Below are 20,165 nucleotides of genomic sequence, written 5' to 3'. Positions count from 1 at the left end.
TCCCAGGCGGCAAACTGGGAGAGGACAAAACAAGCGCGCCTGTGGAGTCGGGCAGTCAGTGAACGCCGAAAGCCGGAACCAAGCGCTTTCCGACAGGACCCCGCCCTCACGTCTCGGGCTCAGGGGTTCGGGCGGGCCAACCCACCCTGGGAGCCCACTCGGCGGCGGCAGGAAGAGGCAGGGCGGGGTCTCGAGGGCGCGTCACACCCGGAAGTGCCCTTCTGCCGCTCCGCCCCCAGCATCGCCGGCAGGCGGAGAGCGCCGGTGAAGTGGGGCTGCAGAGCTGGGCCGGCTGGCGGCGCCGCCTCTGGAGCGGGTGCCGGTGCGGGCGCGGGTGCGGAGCGGCAGTGGGCTGGCGCCCGGGCGGATGGGACGCAGCGCGACGGGCGGGCGGGGCAGGCGTCCGCAGCTGGAATGGTGCTGGCAGCGGCGGGCGCCCCAGAGCTGAAGCCCGCGAGGAGCAGCCATGGAGACGCCGCCGCGGCCTCCCGCGTGAGTGAGCGGAAGGGCAGCGGGCGGGGCTGCAGCGGCCGGGCCGGGCGGCAGGCGGAACCCAGCTGACCTGCGGGCGGGGCGTCGCCGCGCGGGGCTGTAGGGAGGGTCCTCCGCTGGCTAGCTGGAGCCCAGGCAGGGCCGAGCCTCGGCGGGATGGAGACACAGCATGCGCGCGAGGCCGTCGGAAAAGGAAGCTGCAAAGTATAGACACCGGTGCCGAGAGGAATTCCTCTCAGCTTGCCTGTTTCTCCGAATTCCTAGCAAAATTCTGTCCGAAGAGCTTGCACATCACTCGGAAAAAGCTCAGCCGCGGCTGTACAGGGCTTATGACCTCTTTTACCTGGCACTGCAGAAAATCGTATCCAGAAATCACAGCATCTTCTGGCACCATGGGCGAATTAGTAGTGTACGACCTGCCAGGCACAGGTGTCTTTTCCTTGGTACCCAAGTACATTCAAGACCAGCTGCAATGAAATTGCTTCCAAAATAAACTGAACAGTTTCTTGGGAGACATTGAAGATATTGCATTATTCAATACAAGATTTTTTTTTTAAGCATTTTGTTAGAAGTGGACTATTAATCCCCCAGAATTTTGAACATTTCAATTTTGATTTACTTTCTTTAGTTTAACCTTTATAAAGGGACAAGAGCCCTTTGAATCTGACGTTTCAAACTGCCAGCAAATTTCTTGTGCGAGACCATGTACCTTTTTATGACAGCTTATTCTTGGAGCTTTATCGTTTTGCATTTAGATTCTGCCAGCTTCACTCCAGGGCAGTGTACCACAGCAGCCTTTTGTAGCTATTTAATATAAATATTTGTTTTGGGCTGAAATTTTGTTTGATGAGTCCTTTTAGGAGAGCTAATAGAATTCTGAAACTACAGTTTTTACAAGTGCCTTACAGAATTTTTAGCTTGAGTAGAACAAGTCATGGGGATTAAGGAGTACCTGAGACTCGAATTCCTGGACTGATAGGAACAAGAGCTCAGTTGCTTGTTGATGGTTGTGGCTTTGAGGGCTTTGTGATTTGTTCATGTTCTTCAGTGGGATTGGGAACACTCCTGAACCTCTAGGAAACATGATGGTGGTTGTTAGCATCAGCAATGGGAGCATAGCGTCAGCACGTGAGTTCTGCTCAGGCTCAGAGGCATGAAACGAATTACTACCTGGCTGTTGACAACACGTGGTATAGAGGATATCCTAGGTAGGGTGTTATTTGTCGTAAACCTGCCCCGTTTATATCAATTCCCTGCAGACCTTGTTTTGCTTCGGAAGCAAAGTGAACTAAAGGAAAGAAAAGGGGTACCTTAGAATGCAGACGAGAAGAGGGTGTGGGAAAGCAGGCTCTGAAGGAAGGAAAAGAGAACGTTACACATTATTTAAATATAAGTAATGAAAAATGAAATAAATGTGTGCATGCAAATACTGATAAACTGAATTTAATACAGATCAACTAAGCAGAATATATTGGTGTCCAGCACAGTTCTTTGCTACTGAGACTTCATCAGTAGTGCTGCAACAATGAGAGGCTGAGATGTAATGGAAAACCAGGGGTGAAAGAAAGTTAAAACCAAAAAACTCCTTTCAGTCATTGGTGGCTTAAGTTAGTGAGACTTTTATTTCTGTTCATTTAATGATGAATACAAATAGGTTTTGTTTTCATTTGGTTTATCTAGGAATACTCTAATTCCAGAACTGGAGTGTTTTTTACCTTTCTGTACATCAAAACTAGTTTTCCTTCCCGCCGCTTGGCGTCTGCCTCCGCCCCAAATGGCGTTGTGTTTTCTGCGGCACTGACTCTTGGGTGCTGGGTCTGAGAGACGGCCGTCAGGGAAGGAGCTTTGCTGGGCCTCGCTGTGCTAGGACTGGGCTAGGCGGCCAGTTCGGGTTACTGGGAGGGCTCAGAGTTTCATAAGGTTAGACTTGTAGCTTGAGCTTAAATGCAAAGAAAGGTGTTTGATGGGGACCTACATGCTTTGGATGATGTGGTTGGAAGTGGGGACTCACATCCTCTTTGTATGACTGTCTTTTTATTTGTGCAAATATTTGTTTCTCCAAATATTTGAAATGCCTGTCTCTACCTGGCACTGAGTATTATACTTTTGCTTGTGCTTTTTTTAACAACCTGTTTTGCATCATTTTCAAATCCCACCTTGCTCCTTTTCAGCCTGTTATGTCTTGGAAGGTTGGAGGCTACTGTGTCCAGGTCTCTGGTTCCTTTAGATGGGCTTGTTGACATTAGCTTTTTTTTTTTCCCCTTCTCCTTGCCTTCAAGCTCTTCTCATCCTTTTTGATTCTCATGTTGATTGTCTTGGACTTTATATCTCTGTTTGTTGTTTTTTGCATCCTTGAGTATATGTTTCTTTTAGATTCTGTTATATTTTTGGGTCTGGGCAATATTAAAACCATGGGATATTTGCCTCTGATTGAAGCTGAAAAGTGTTCAACTAAAATTTATATAGGTTAGCAAACGAGTCGTCTCAGGCATTACTGAGATGTGTGAAAGGAAATGAAAGATGATCACCCCTGACCTCAGGAGTGTTTTATACATTTCTAGCCTTTATAGTTATTTTTGCGAAGATTTTCATAATCACTAAGTTGAGGGAAGACTATGATTATAGCACAGAATGCATCCCTTTGAACTTACTGAAAAGTTTTCTTGGCCTTCGTTTCTCTACTGGCACTCTTTCACAAGTTGGCTTTCTCCCTACAGGCTTTGGTTTTTTGCTTTTTCTTCATGAAGCTAAGTAAACATGCCCCAGATATACAGCTGTATCTTTTTTCATTTGATTCCACATCACTGGAAGCTCTTGAACATTAAAGATGTTCAACATAGGCAGACTAACATCTTGTTGACTGTATTCTGAGGTATTTAGGCAGCCAGAAAATTAGTTGAATTAGAGCAGAGGTTCTCATGTTTTTGGACTTCACTGACTGAAGTTTTTCAAATCCTAGAAGATGATGCTGTGAAAGTGCTGCATTCAATATGTCAGCAAATTTGGAAAACTCAGCAATGGCCACAGGACTGGAAAACATCAGTTTTCATTCCAGTCCCAAAGAAAGGCAATGCCAAAGAATGCTCAAACTCCTGCATGATTGCACTCGTCTCACACACTAGGAAAGTAATCCTCAAAATTCTCCAAGCCGGGCTTCTACAGTATGTGAACCGTGAACTTCCAGATGTTCAAGCTGGATTTAGAGAAGGCAGAGGAACCAGACATCAAATTGCCCTAATCCATTAGATCATTGAAAAAGCAAGAGAGTTCCAGAAAACCTACTTCTGCTTTATTGATTATGCCAAAGCCTTTGACTGTGTGGATCACAGCAAACTGTGGAACATTCTTAAAGAGATGGGAATACCAGACCACCTTACCTGCCTCCTGAGAAATCTTTATACAGGTCTGGAAGCAACAGTTAGAACTGGACATGGAACAACAGATTGACTCCAAATTGGGAAAGGAGTACATCAAGGCTGTATATTGTCACCCTGCTTGCTTAACTTATATGCAGAGTACATCATGAGAAATGCTGGGCTGGATGAAGCACAAGCCGGAATCAAGATTGCCGGGAGAAATATCAATAACCTCAGATATGCAGATGATACCACCCTTATGGCAGAGAAAGTGAAGAAGAACTAAAGAGGCTCCTGATGAAAGTGAAAAAGGAGAGTGAAAAAATTGACTTAAAACTCAACATTCAGAAAACTGAGATCATGGCATCTGGTCCCATCGCTTCATCACTTCATGGCAAATAGATAGGGAAACGGTGACAGACCTTAATTTTTTGGGCTCAAAAGTCACTGCAGATGGTGACTGCAGCCATGAAATGCTTGCTCCTTGGAAGAAAAGTTATGACCAACCTAGACAGCATATTAAAAAGCAGAGATGTTACTTTACCAACAAAGATCCATCTAGTCAAAGCTATGGTTTTTCCAGTAGCCATGTATGTATGTGAGAGTTGGACTATAAAGGAAGCTGAGTGCCGAAGAATTGATGCTTTTGAACTGTGGTGTTGGAGAAGACTCTGGAGGTCCCTTGGACTGCAAGGAACTCTAACCAGTCCATCCTAAAGGAAATCAGTCCTGAATATTCATTGGAAGTACTGATGCTGAAGCTGAAACTCCAATACTTTGGCCACCTGATGCGAAGATCTGACTAGTTGGAAAAGACCCTGATGCTGGGAAAGATTGAGGGTGGGAGGAGAAGGGGACGACGGAGGATGAGATGGTTGGATGGCATCACCGACTCAATGGACATGAGTTTGAGTAAACTCCGGGAGTTGGTGATAGACAGGGAGGTCTGGTGTGCTGCAGTCCATGGGGTCACAAATTGTTGGACATGACCGAGCGACTGAACTGACTGAGAAATTAAAAAAAAAATGGAGTCTGACATAGAATTGCTAAGTTTTTTGTTTTGTCAAGTTAAAAAAAGTTATAATTATCAACTATCATCTTTTTGTAAAAGAAAGGACATTTTAATGCCTCTCCCCAAAGACAAAGAAGGACATAATCTCAGGCTAAAGGATACTTTATTGAGTACATTTAGTTTTATGAAGCTTCCCTGGTGGCTCAGTGGTAAAGAATCCACCTGCCAATGCAGGTTTCATCCTTGGGTCAGGAAGATCCTCTGGAGAAGGAAATGTGAACCCACTGCAGCATTCTTGCCTGGGAAGTCCCGCACGCAGAGGTGCCTGGTGGGCCTCCATCTGTTGGGCTGCAAAGTCAGACGTGACTTAGCAGCTAAACTGCAACAACCTGAGGGACTTTTTTTTTTCTTCCCCATATTTATTGGGTGCCTTTGGTGACTAAGCACCCAGTAAATATTCCCAAAGGAATATCTCAGAAAACAAAACAGTCTTTTTCCTCAGGTTGAAGCTGACAAACAAATCTATGACACAATTACTCCAGAGGGGGTCTAAGCACTTTGTGTTGTGTACTTTTCTCTCACGTTGCAGGCTACGGGCGTTGCTACAGTATTGTTTTGACCACTGATCCTGTCTTGAAAAACAGGCCCTTGCTCCCTCTGACACTACTTTTTCTTGGTTTCTTGCTCTAGTTTTTAGGTTGTTAAATGAGATTTACTTAATTTTATTACTTTATTTCATTTAATCTTGTCAGTAGCCTACCTTATTAAGTGTGGAAGGGAAGTGCAAGTTGCTCAGTCATGTCCGAATCTTTGTGACCCCATGGACTATACAGTCCATGGAATTCTACAGGCTAGAATACTGGAGTGGGTAGCCTTTCCCTTCTCCAGGGGATCTTCCCAACCCAAGGATCGAACCCAGGTCTCCCCCATTGCAGGAGGATTCTTTACTAAGTAGATCTCATTAACTTTCAGGGTTAAGTTACATTCCTAAGCTTATCAAATAGAGGAGAAACTGGGACTCCTCATCTCTCCTCACTTTTTTGGCGTACAAGGCTTCTGTTCGTTGGCAGTAACTGTTTCTCACAGATACAGGCCTTAGCCAGTTCTTTTTTTCAATCAACTATTTATCACTAAGTTGTGGCTCTGTCTGTATCTTAAGCCTGAGCTCTAGATCTGTGCCTCAGTTGTGAATTTTGAGCTTCTTACCGTACACTTATCCTTACCGCGTACATCAGATTCAGCATGTCTAAAACTGAGTTTTCATAATCTTTTTCTCAAATTGTCTTCCGTTTATAACATCTCCACTTACTCAATGGAATAATCATTCTTTTGGTCCTGGATACCCAAAGCCTTGAAACGGTCTTTGATTTCTCTTTCTTTAATTATCCTCCACATTTTATCTGTGAACTGTGGTTCATGTTTTCCAGCTGATGTTGCTTCTCTTCTAGTGCCTTTTCAGTCAAATGTTGGAAAATGTAGCCCAGTCAACTGAATTGCCAAGTCGTATTGCTGCCCCCTTACCAACCAAGTGATGATAATGGGAAAAATCACAAAAGATAGGTCAGAAATATGAGTGATAAAAGACATGGAAATGTTTGAAATGGATCATCAACCTCCTCCCAACGTTTTTAAAAATTTGTATATATTTTTTATTAATTAATTTATTTATTTTACTTTACAACATTGTATTGGTTTTGCCATATATTGACTTGAATCCGCCATGGGTGTACATGTGTTCCCCATCCTGTCCCTCTGGGTCATCCCAGTGTACCAGCCCTGAGCATCCTGCATCGAACCTGGACTGGAGATTCATTTCACATATGATAATTTACATGTTTCAATGCCATTCTCCTGTATCATCCCACCCTTGCCCTCTCCCACAGAGTCCAAAAGACTGTTCAATACATCTGTGTCTCTCTTGCTGTCTTGCATACAAGGTTATCGTTACCATCTTTCTAAATTCCATATGTATGTGTTAGTATACTGTATTGGTGTTTTTCTTTTTGGCTTACTTCACTCTGTATAATAGGCTCCAGTTTCATCCACCTCATCAGAACTGATTCACATTTATTCTTTTTAATGGCTGAGTAGTATTCCATTGTGTATATGTACCACAGCTTTCTTATCCATTCATCTGCTGATGGACATCTAGGTTGCTTCCATGTCCGGCTTATTATAAACAGTGCTGCGATGAACATTGGCGTCTCTTTCAGTTCTGGTTTCCTCAGTGTGTATGCCCAGCAGCAGGATTGCTGGGTCATATGGCAGTTCTATTTTCAGTTTTTTAAGGAATCTCCACACTGTTCTCCGTAGTGGCTGTATTAGTTTGCATTCCCACCAACAGTGTAAGAGGGTTCCCTTTTCTCCACACCCTCTCCAGCATTTATTGCTTGTAGACTTTTGGATAGTGCCATTCTGACTGGTGTGTAACGGTACCTCATTGTGGTTTTGATTTGCATTTCTCTGCTAATGAGTGATGTTGAGCATCTTTTCATGTGTTTGTTAGCCATCTGTATGTCTTTAGAGAAATGTCTGTTTAGTTCTTTGGCCCATTTTTTGATTGGGTCGTTTATTTTTCTGGAATTGAGCTGCAGGAGTTGCTTGTATACGTTTGAGATTCTTTGTCTGTTGCTTCATTTGCTATTATTTTCTCCCATTCTGAAGCCTGTATTTTCACCTTGCTTATAGTTTCCTTTGTTGGGCAGAAGCTTTTAATTTTAATTAGGTCCCATTTGTTTATTTTTGCTTTTATTTCCAATATTCTGGGAGGAGGGTCATAGAAGATCCTGCTGTGGTTTATGTCAGAGAGTGTTTTGCCTATGTTTTCCTCTAGGAGTTTTATAGTTTGTGGTCTTACATTTAGATCTTTAATCCATTTTGAGTTTATTTTTGTGTATGGCGTTAGAAAGTGTTCTAGTTTTATTCTTTTACAGGTGGTTGACCAGTTTTCCCAGCACCACTTGTTAAAGAGATTGTGTTTTCTCCATTGTATACGCCTCCCAATTTTAGCATCTCACATATATCCCACTCTGACAGTAACTTTGTTAATTGTTTATAATACACTATTTAAAATAAGACTGATCTTGCGGAAGGCAGGGCTTTTTACCCTGGTCACTTTTCTGGTCGTAGTCACTGTCAGGGACAAAAAGTGCTTGCTTGTGCTCTTGTTTGTCATGTGGGTAAGAGGGAAAGTGGGAGAGGGAGCAAGGTTGAACTGAAGCAGAGGATTTTACAGCTTATTGTCTTTTGATCTGAGAGCTTCCTTCACCTCTCCACCTAAGAGTCCCATTCACATCCTGTGGGTGTTTCGCACACCACATCCTGGGGGAGTACAGGGCTGTGTAAGCCTCCATTCTGTCGCTCCAAGAGGGTCAGCACTTTGGTTTAAGTGGTAAGCCGTTAGTAAAGTTGGGCATTGTCAGCTTTTCTAGACTTTTTCTTTCTTGCTCTGGGAAATTGGAAACATAACTTTTAGCAGTGTATCTACTATGCAGATGTATTCAGTGCCTTTGTTATGATGTTGTCTGTAAGGTGTTCTGTGACTGGATGAGAGGCGTTTTTTAATCACATGATGCTTCATAATCAGTTCTGAAAGTCTCCGTCCTGAAGGTCTAACTCAAGTTCTTACATGTCTGTAGGGCAGATGTTAACTATTTTCTAATATGAGCATATGTTCATAGATTACGGATAGTCTGCTGGGTATGTACCTAATAAAAGTTTAAATTTTAAGCACTTGAAGAAAATTTGTGGAGCATGTTTTTTTTGCCTGTACCTAATTGCAAAAACTGAAAGCACAACTCTATCACAAACCAGAATGTTTCCGGTGGAGAAAGCCTTCTGCTTTTACAACCTTTAAGTAAAATGTGTTTATTTGGGTGAAGTGAAGGGTGTGCGGGTATTTTGTTGGGAAACTATATAGCAGCATAACGTGTTAAAGTGAGAGTTATGGTTGCGTCTCTACTTCTCATATCCTGGACTTGTTATGGGAGCAGTGTTCTTACGGTAATCAGTTTCTGAATGCAGGTGTACTTAGAAGACAGAAGAGAAAATAGAAGAGGTATAAAGTAATGGACAAACTTCATAGCAGTACAGCATGGATGGTGACTTTGAGAACAACAGCTTCTGACGTGAACTTGGCAGAAATTTGCGAGTAATGGTGGGTGACATTGCAGGCAGGGGAATCTTGCATCTTTTGAGGTGAACAGGCAAAGGAAAGAGCAAAGATAGTGGCCACCTAGGAGCTGAGTATTTGTCTTGAATGTGAAAATGTCTGGTCCACTGTTAAATTTTTCAGCTGCATCACTCACGTTACTTAACGGCATTATTTCCACCGAAAAAAAACCTTGAAAACGTAAACAACCACTATTTCCTAATGTGTTTGTTCTCAATCTGAGATGATTGTCCTGTGGTGGGAGGTAAGTGGGTGGTGGGGCATATTACATCACACCCCCCGCCCTGCCTTTTTTTTTTTTTAATTATACATAGCTGCCTTTCACCTCTATTCCTGGAGATGCTGTCATTCTGGTATACTTAGACCTGTAAAAGGGACTTGCCTGAATCTTCACAGGAAGAAGGATGATTATGTGTAGTTTAGAAAAATTGCTTGGGTCATGTAGTCCTTCTATCCCCTCCATCCTTCACTGGAAAATGCTGCTGCTGCCGCTAAGTCACTTCAGTCATGTCCGACTCTGTGCGACCCTATGGACAACAGCCCATCAGGCTCATCTGTCCATGGGATTCTCCAGGCAAAGAATACTGGAGTGGGTTGCCATTTCCTTCTCCCTGGAAAGTGCTATTCCAGAACAAATAATATGCATCTAACGAAACTATGTTATTTCACAGATTTCCTCAAAATTTTTGCAGTAGGTTTAAACCTTTGCTTGATTTTGGAATCCTGTTTGAAAGAGACAACCCATATAAAAGTCTTTATTGGCCTCCTCTCTGAGAATCATTTATTGGCAGTAGTATGTTCTTAAGCAGAGTTAGAAAGGTGGTCTGAGAAGCCAACCTTGCCTACAGCTGGGAGTTTGTAGAAGAGTTAGTCGTGGAAGGAAAGCTTCAGGATTGTCTGTTAGAAGTGTTCTGGTATCCAAACCTTTGAAACCTCAATGGTTGTAGAGTATGTGTTGTAACAACAGGCCGCTGGGTAATTTTAACACTGGTTATGGGATGTAGAGTTGGAAAAAGCATCTCCTTCAGATTCTTTAAAGGTTTTCGTAGTGAGGAGCTTTTCTGGAAAAGGTTAGCACTTTGCTTCTCACGGGAAGCAGGGAGAAGGTGTGACTGCACTTGTGTGTGTGTGCTCAGTTGTGTCCGACTCTTTGTGACCCCATGGACTGCAGCCCGCCAGTCTCCTCTGTCCATGGAAATTTTCCAGGCAAGAATACTGGAGTGGGTTGCTATTTCCTACTCCAACTGCACTTATAATGTAACTTAAAAGGTAAACCTTTCCCTCCTATTTGACTGCTTCCTATTGGATGTTCTTCTTCTGCATTTGTAGTTTTAGACATGTTGTGTCATTTTCTGTTACTCAGTTCTACTTCTGAACCAGAGACCATCTGACACAAAATCAAATAGAATTAGAAAATTGTGGAAAGGAGTTTAGTGTCAGAAATATAGACCTCTGGCAGGGTTCTGCATTTGAAAGGGGCTTTCAGTACAGACAACACTTAAAAGAAGCAGTGTTATTCCTTATTTATTCCTTTAAGCTTTTGAATAGAATCTTTTCTTTGCAAAGTTTCTGGAATACAGTAGAAAAGCAAGAGCTAACAATAGCTTTAAGAAAGCAGCAATATAGACATTGGTTGTTGAATGGTATCTGTCTTAAAGTGAATTCTTTAATGCAGTAAGTTTTAATTCAAATTTCTTAGCAAATATAAATACTCATGACTCTTAATGATCTTCTTTGTAGGGCAGAGTTGCTTTTGTTTCCATTGTGAGCATTGAAAGGCCTTAGGTGATAGTTCTGCCAGTCCTCAATATTGTATTTTCCCTCTGTTGTAAGCTTAAGTAATTAAACTTGAAGCATATATAAATATTGTCAACTTGCTACACATGTGGGTATTCAGTGTTACATGGTAAGAAAGTTTGTGTAGGTTGGATGTATCTACATAATTTTTTCTTTTCCTACTGTTTTCGTAATGAAGTAGTGGTAGAAATGGCATTGTGAGAATATGTCTCATATTATTAGGAGTGTCCCCACTTTCCTCTGTTATATCTGGATGTTCTTTCTCTCTTGGCTTCTAGACTTACTAGCTCTTTCTCTTAGGCCAGGTGTAACTCATCCCTCTGTGTGTTCACGCACATACATGAGGCCTCAGAGTAGACACACACATACACATATACGAGGCCTCAGAGTAGACACACACACACATATACGAGGCCTTGGAGTAGACACACAATCTGCGCTCCATTCTGCAGCCCTGCTCTCACATCCTGGAACACATGAGGTGCATAGTGGCCTTTTTGCTCTAGTTATTCCTTCCATCTTGGCCATTTCCCACCTTCTGGTCCTTGTTCTAATCTCAGTTCTCAAATCAACCTGCCCTGACCACCCTATTTAATACCATAAGGTCCATCATCCCCATATTCCTGACTCTTTTACCTGACACATTTTCTTTTTTCCAAAGTTCTTATTTTCTAACATGCTGTATACTGGTCTGTTTTGTATATCATTATGCGCCCCCCCACCCCCAACTACAAATTCCATGAAGACAGGAATTTTGTTTTATTTATTGAAATATTCCTAGGACCTACTGCCTAGAATAGTGCTTGGTACATAGTGCCAAAAATTAGATGCTGAATTAATAAAATAATATTTAAAGAATGAATTATCATTAGGAAAGGAAGAGGCATGAAGAGAAATGGTGTAATACTAATGGTGTTTGCCTTTTGTTCTGTGTGTGATGTGTATACAAGAATGAATTTTTTTAAGCTTAATTTGGTATCCTCATTTTTTTATTTAGTAGCTTTATTAAGGTATAATTTACATACCATAAAATTCAACCATTATAATTGTGATCTTAGTAAATTTCTAGAGCTGTGCAACCATCTCAAAACGTTTCTTGTGTCTGCCCATATGTGGTTAATCCTCCCCACAATGGCACCCTGATTTTATTTGTTAATTTTTTGGTTCCCAGATCTTGAAAGAATAATTTACACAGCCATACTAATAGCTTTGTACTCTTAACAAATTACACATACAACTATGGAATTAACTATCCACTGCTTAATGCAGGAAATGGTATCTAACATCAGTGAAAAGAATGGACTTGAGAGTCAAACTGGCCACACTCTTGTCCAGCTCTACCATTTACCAAGTTGCCCAAATTATTTTTGCCTCAGTCTCTTTATATGTTTTTTGGTGATAATAATAGTAATTAGCTTACAGAGTTATGAGGATTAAAAAAAAATGAAAAAAATATAGTACAGAGGCTGCCTGTAAGTTAATGCTCAGTGAAGAATTAAAGTAGGTCTGAAATATATGTGGTAAATAACCTTGCAATAGAGAACAAAGTTCAGTTCAGATTCTAAGCTTCTGAAGTATGTATAAAATATGAACCAGTTCCTGTCTTGGTTTGTAAATAGGCCTACTGCAGAATGTAAAAGCAGGTTAATTTCCAACAGGGAAGATCATTTCTCAGGATTTCTTTTGAAGGTATCTGCTGAACCATTTTACTGAATTTTCTGTGCTCATCTTTGAGAGAGTTTTGACACCAGGAAGGTAATTACCTACTTTTTTTGTTAAAATCCCAGTGACCATCAGAAAGTGTTCTGAATTGTCGTTTAGTCCTTTGTTGGAATATACTGTGAGACTTCCTCTAAGTAAGTGGGGGAGAGGTGTGTTCATTGTATCTCTTGTAACCTGATAAGTCTGAACTAAACTATCTTTAATAAGATCTTTTTCTGTGTTTTGTTATTTTCCCTTATGTACAGATGCACAAATCAGGGTCATCAGAAGCCTCTCGATTCAAAAGATGATAATACCGAAAAACACTGCCCGGTGACAGTGAATCCTTGGCATATGAAGAAAGCTTTTAAAGTCATGAATGAATTAAGAAGGTACTATTACTTTAACATGCCTTTATTTTTCAGTTGTGTATAGTAGTACCCCCAGGTGGTGATAGTGGTAAAGAACCTGCCTGCCATTGCAGGAGACTTAAGAGATGTGGGTTCAATCCCTGGGTCAGGAAGATCCCCTGAATAAGGAAATGGCAACCCACTCCAGTATTCTTCTCTGGAAGAGAAGTATTCTTCTCATGGATAGAGGAGCCTGGCAGTCTACAGTTCATAGGATTGCACAGAATCAGACTGACTGAAGCAACTTAGCATATAATGCATAGTGAATATATTCCCTGTCCCTCATTATTGCATTGTTTGCTACAGAGAACATTTAAAGGTTTTTCTGCAAGCTTTTTAAAGGAAGGAAAAGAACAAGTAATTTATCAGAAGTGTGAATGGTATGAGGCTGCTCTGTCCAATATGGTAGCCACTAGTCATGGTTGGCTAGTCTGAATTGAGATGTTCTGTAAATGGAAAATACATAATGGATTTTCAAGACTTATTACAAAAAAATGTAAAATATAAGTTTTAAAAATATTACATTTTGAAATGATTTTTATTCCTCTATAATATTGGATATTTGGGGTTAAATAGAATTCTACTTAATTCTATTAAATTAATTTTAGTTGTTTATTTTTAAATGGGATTACTAGAAAATTCTGACTTGCATTATATTTCTGTTGGACTCGCTAGTCTAGGGTTTCTAACATCATTGCAAAGCATATGAAAAGAAAACTTTTAATAAAATTCTTTTAATTGAATGGTTAATTTATAATATGTTATTAGTTTCAGGTATATAACATAGAGACTCAACAGTATAGATTATACTCCATTTAAAGTCTACAAAGCAATGACTGTATTTCCCTGTGCTGTACAATATGTAGGCTGTCCATTTTATACATACTAGTTTGTATTTCTCATCCCCTACCTCAATCCCTTCCCTCCCCTCCTTTTCCCCACTGGTAGCCACCAGTCTCTTCTCTATACCTGAGTCTGTTTTTGTTTTGCTATATTCACTAGTTTGTTTTCTTTTTTAAATTCCACATATAAGTTAAAATGTAGAATATTTTTCTTTGTCTGACTTACTTCCCTTAGCTTATATAACACCCTCTAGGTCCATCCATGTTGTTGTCAATGGCAGAATCGCATTCTTTTGTATGATTGAGTAGTATTCCATTGTGGGGTCTTCCCTGGTGGCTCAGTAGTAAAGATTCTGCCTGCAATGCAAAAGACACGGTTTGATCCCTGGGTTGGGAAGATCCCCTGGAGGAGGAAATGGCAACCCTCTCCAGGATTCTTGCCAGGAAAATCCCATGGATGGAGGAGCCTGGTGGGCTACAAAGAGGGTTGCAAAGAGTTGAACGTGACCGAGCACGCACATGTATATATCACCACCATCCAGTATTCCGTTGTATAGATAAAACACATCTTCTTTATTCATTCAGCTGTTATGGACACTTTAGCTGCTTCTATGTCTTGGTTATTATGAGTAATAATGCTGTGAACATTCAAATGCATGCATTTTCGAATTAGTGTTTTCATTTTCTTCAGATGTGTACCCAGGAGTGGACTTGCTAGTAATTCTATTTTCAAGTTTTTGAGAAACCTCCATAGTGTTTTCTATAGTGACTGTATCAAGTTATATTCCTACCAACAGTGTAGGAGTGTTTCCTTTTTTCCACATCTTTGCCAACATTTGTTATTTGTAGACTTTTTGGTGGTAGCCATTTTTACAGGTGTGAAATGATCTCTCATTTCACAAAACAAAAAATGGTTTTGTTTTGCTTTTCTATGAAAATTACCAATGTTTAGCATCTTTTCATGTGTCTTTTGACCATCTGTATATCTTCTTTAGAAAATGTATATTCAGACTTTCTGCTCATTTTTTAATCAGGTTTTTGCTATTGTATGAGCTGTTAAAGTATTTATATAAATGACAGCAGCTTATCAGATGTATCATTTGCAAATATGTTCTCCCATTCAGCAGGTTGTCTTACTATGTCAGTGGTTTCTTTTGCTGTGCAGAAGCTTTTAAGTAAAAGTAGATTCTGTTTGTTTATTTTTGCTTTTGTTTCCTTTGCATTAGAAAACAGATCAAAAACATATTTTAACAATTTGTGTCAAAGAGTGTTCTACCTATGTTTTTTCCTAGGAGTTTTATGGTTTTGGGTCTCCATTTTTTAGTTTACTTTTGTATGCAGTATGAGAAACTGTTCTAATTTCATTCTTCTACATGTTAACTGTTCAGTTTTCCCAGCACCACTTGTGGAAGAGACTGGTTTTTATACTTTGTGTATTCCTCCCTCCTTTGTTGTAGATTGACCATAGATGCATGACTTTACTTCTGGACTCTTTATTCTGTTCCATTGATCTATGTATCTGATTTTGTGCCAGTACCATGCTGTTTTGATGATGATAGCCTTTTAGTCAGGGAGTGTGATACTTCCAGTTTTGTTCTTTTTTTTTTTTCTTCAAGAGTGCTTTGGCTGTGCACGGTCTTTGTGGTTCCATGTAAATGTTAGGATTATATACTCTAGTTCTATGAAAAACGTCATGAGTATTTTGATAGGGATTGAATTAAATTTATAGATTGCTTTTGATGATGTGAGCATTTTAACAATATTAATTCTTCAAAACTTATGTACATGGGATATCTTTTATTTCTTTGTATCATCTATTTCTTTTTGTTTTGTCAGTATTTCATAATTTTCAGAGTGTAACTTTTTTACCTCCTTTGTTAAGTTTATTCTTAGGCATTTTATTTTTTTGGTGTGATTTTATTTAATTAATTTATTTTTATCTTTATTGGCGGACAATCGCTTTATAATCTTGAGGTGGTCTTTGTGGTACATCAACGAGAATCAGTCATACATACAACGAGAATCACACACACACATATATGTCTACCCTCCCTCTTGAGCCTCTCTCAAACCTTTAGTCCAGCCTTCTAGATCATCACAGAGCACCAACCAGGCTGGACTGTCTCTTTAATATAGCAGCTTCCCACTAGTTATCTGTTTTATGCATAATACTGTATATATGTCAATGCTGCTTTGCCAATTTGCCCTCTCTCCTTCTCCCACTGTGTCCGCCAGTCTGTTCTCTACATCTGAATCTCTTTCTTCTCTGTAAATAGGTTCTTCGTCAGTAATGTTTTTCTAGATTCCATATATATGTGCTGATATATGATATTTGTTTTTTCTTTCTGATTTAATTCACTCTATCATAGGCTCTAGGTTCATCCATCTCACTATGGCTGACTCAAATTTGTTTTTTTATGGCTGAATACTACTCTGTTTTATATATGTATCACTTCTTATCTAGGTTGCTTCCATGTCCTGGCTACTGTAGATAGTGCTGCAGTGAACACTGGGGTGCATGTGTCTTTTTGAATTATGGTTTTCTCAGGGTATATGCCCAGTAGTGGGGTTGATGGGTCATATGGTGGTTTTATTCCTAGTTTTACAGGAATCTCCGTATCACTCTCCATGGTGGCTGTGTCAGTTTGCATTCCCACCAACAGTTTAAGAGACTTCCCTATTCTCCACATCCTCTCCAGCATTTATTGTTTCTAGTTTTTTTTGATGCTGGTCATTCAGATTGGTATAAGGTAGTGTAACCTCATTGTAGTTTTGATTTGCATTTTTCTAATAATGAGTGATGTTGAACATCTTTTCAAATGTTTATTGGCCATATGTATGTCTTCTTTGGAGAAATGTCTGTTTAGGCCTTCTGCCCACTTTTTAATTGGGCTGTTTGTTTTTCTGATAATGAGCTATATGAACTGCTTATATACTTTGGAGATTAATCTTTTGTCAGTTGCTTCATTTGTAATTATTCTCTCCCATTCTGAGGGTTGATTTTAATCTTATTTATTGTTTCCTTTGCTGTGCAAAAGCTTTGAAGTTTAATTAGGTCCTATTTGTTTATTTTTGTTTTTATTTCCATTACCCTATGAGATGGGTCAAAGAGGATCTTGCTGTGATTTATGTCAAAACATGCACTGCCAATGTTTTCCTCTAAGAACTGTATAGTTTTTGATCTTACATTTAAGTCTTTAAGCCATTTTGAGTTTATTTTTGTATATGGTGTTAGGAAGTGTCCTAATTTCATTCTTTTATATGGAGCTGTTCAGTTTTCTCAGCACCACTTATTGAAGAAACTTTACTCCATTATTATATTAATGCTATTTTAATCAAAGATTAGGTGCCCATAGGTGTGTAGGTTTATCTCTAGGCTTACTGTCTTGTTCCATTAGTGTGTATTTCTGTTTTTATGCCAGTACCATACTGTCTTAATGGCTGTATCTTTGTAGTATAGGCTGAAGTCAGGAAGCTTGATTCCTCCAGCTCCATTTTTCTTTGACAAGATTGCTCTGGCAATTTGGGGTCTTCTGTGACTCCATATAAGTTGTGAATTTTTTTGTTTTAGTTCTGTGAAAAATACCACTGGCATTTTGATAGAGATTGCAATGAATCTGGATTGCTTTAAGAAGTACAGTCATTTTCATAATGTTGATTCTTCCAATCCAAGAACATGGTATATCTCTCCATCTGTTTGTATCATCTTTGATTTCTTTCATCAGTGTCTTACAGTTTTCTGTATGCAGATCTTTTGTCTCTTTAGGTAGGTTTATTCCTAGATAGTTTACTCTTTTGTTGCAGTGGTAAATGGAATTGTTCCCCTAACTTCTCTTTCTGATTTTTCATTGTTGGTGTACAGAAATGCAAGGGATTTCTCTGTATTAGTTTTATATTCTGTAACTTTACTGTATTCATTGATTAGTTCTGGTAGTTTTCTGGTTGCAAACCTGGGGTTTTTCTGTGTAGTGTCATGTCACATGCAAACAATGAAAGTTTTCTTCTCCAATACAGATTCCCTTTAATTCTTTCTCTTCTCTGATTGCTGTGTCTAGGACTTTTCAAAACTATATTGAATAATAGTGGTGAGAGTGGACACCCTTGTCTTGTTCCTAATCTTAGAGGAATTGCTTTCAGTTTTTCACCATTGAGAATAATGTTTTTGTGGATTTGTTTTATGTGGCCTTTATTATATTGAGGTAGGTTCCTTCTGTGCCAATTTTCTGAAGATTTTTTAAAAATCATAAATGGTTGTTGAATTTTGTCAAAAGCTTTTCCTGCCTGTATTGAGATGATCATATGTTTATCTTTCAGTTTGTTCATATGGTGCATCACATTGATTGATTTGTGTATATTGACAAATCCTTGGATGCATGGGATAAACTCTACTTGATCATGTTGTGTGATCCTTTTAAACGTGTTGGTGGATTCTGTTTGTAGGAATTTTGTTGAGGGTTTTTGCACCTATGTTCATCAGTGATGCTGGCCTATTAATATTTTTATGGTATCTTTGTCTGATTTTGGTCATCAGGATGATGGTGGCCTCATAGAATGAGTCTGGGTCCTCTGTTATTTTCTGGAACAATTTGAGCAGGGTACATGTTAGTTCTTTTCTAAATATTTGATGGAATTCACCTGTGAAGCCATCTGGCCCTGGGCTTTTGTTTGTTGGAAGATTTTTGATCATAGATTCAATTTCAATGCTTGCAATTCATCTTTTCATATTTTCTATTTCTTCCTGATTCAGTCTGGAGAAGGAAATGGCAACCCACTCCAGTATTCTTGCCTGGAGAATCCCATGGCCAGAGGAGCCCGTCAGGCTACTGTCCATGGGGTTGCAAGAGTCGGATACGACTTAGCAACTAAACCATCACCACCTGATTCAGTCTTGGAGGAATATACTTTTCTGATAATAGGTCCATTTCTTCCATGTTGTCCATTTTATTGCTTGTAGTGATCTTATCTTTTGTATTTCTGTGTTGTCTGTTGTAACTTCTTTTTAATTCTTAGTTTTATTGATTTGAGTCTTCTCCCTTTTTATCTTGATGAGTCTGGATAATAGATTGTCACTTTTGTTTGTCTTCTGAAAGAATCGCATTGTAGTTTTAGTGACCTTTGGTATTGTCACCTTCATTTCTTTTTTGTTTATTTCTGCTCTGATGTTCATGATGTTTTCCCTTTCTATTAAAAGGGAGTTTTTTATTTTTCTTGTTCCTGTAGGTGCAAAGTTAGGTTGTTTGACATTTTCCTTGTTTCTTGAAGTAGGCCTGTATTGCTATAAACTTCCCTCTCAGCACTGCCTTTACTCTCACATAGGTTTTGAGTTGTCATGTTTTCATTGTCATTTCTTTCTAGGTATTCTTTGATTTCCTCTGATTTCTTCAGTGATCTCTTGGTTATTCAGAAGTGTATTGTTTAGCCTCCATGTGTTTGTATTTTACAGTTTATTTGCTTTAGTTGATATTTAACCTTACAGCATAGTAGTCAGAAAAAATGCTGGATATAATTTCAGGCTTTTTAAATTTACCCAGACTTGATTTGTGATCCAAGATGTAGTCTGTCTTGGAGAATGTTCCATGTGCACTTGAGACTAAACTGAATTTTATTATTCTTAGATGAAATTCTTGTAGATGTCAGTTCAGTCTAATTGGTCCATGTGTCATTTAAAGTTTGTGTTCCCTTATTAATTTCCTGGATAATATCCATTGGTGTGAGTGGGGCATTAAAGTCCCCTAGTATTATAGTGTTACTGTCTTACTTCCCCTTTTATAGTTGTTAGCATTTTCCTTAATGTATTGTGGTGCTCCTGTTTCTTCTTTGCTTGATTCCTTGATGATTATGTAGTGTCCTTCCTTGTCTCTTATAATGGTCTTTGTTTAAAAGTCTATTCTTACCTGATGCAAGTATTGATGCTACGTTTTCTTTTGTTTTCCTTTTGCATGGAATCTTTTCAGTCCCTCACTTTCAGTCTGTATGTGACCCTAGCTCTGAAGTGGGTCTCTGTAGACAGCATATAGTTCTTGTTTCTGTTCCATTCAGCCAGTGTATGTCATTTGGTTGGAGCATTTAATCCGTTTAAATTTAAAGTAATGATATATATGATCCTTTTACCTTTCACTTTATTGTTTTGGGTTTGTTTTTGTATTCTTTTCTTTTTCTTGTGTTTCCTCTCTAGAGGAGTTCCTTTAGCATTTGTTGGCTGGTGTGGTGGTGCTGAATTCTCTTAACTTTTGGGTATCTGTAAAACTTCTGATTTGTTCATCTAATCTGCATGAGATCATCATTGGGTACAGTAATCTTGGTTGTAGATTTTTTCCCTTCATCACTTTAAATATAGCCTATCACTCCATTTTGGCCTGCGGAGTTTGGTTGAAATATCTGCTG

General features: G+C 39.4%; 1 protein-coding gene across 1 annotated transcript in view; it reads left to right on the top strand.

Moving 5' to 3' along the window:
- The first annotated feature begins 274 nt into the window (after nt 1-274).
- The window catches only part of KLHL2 (kelch like family member 2), a 158,535-nt gene continuing 138,644 nt past the window's right edge, over nt 275-20,165 (top strand). The window contains exons 1-2 of the mRNA XM_061142560.1: nt 275-492; nt 12,796-12,921. Coding sequence (XP_060998543.1) covers nt 467-492; nt 12,796-12,921 — 152 coding nt within the window. The 5' untranslated portion in view covers nt 275-466. The remainder of the gene's footprint in view (nt 493-12,795; nt 12,922-20,165) is intronic.

Source organism: Dama dama, chromosome 5 (genome assembly GCF_033118175.1).
Source record: "Dama dama isolate Ldn47 chromosome 5, ASM3311817v1, whole genome shotgun sequence".
In the NCBI taxonomy this organism is placed as follows: domain Eukaryota; kingdom Metazoa; phylum Chordata; class Mammalia; order Artiodactyla; family Cervidae; genus Dama; species Dama dama.
Note: the sequence above shows the minus strand (reverse complement) of the source record. Positions and strands in the feature narration are given on the sequence as shown.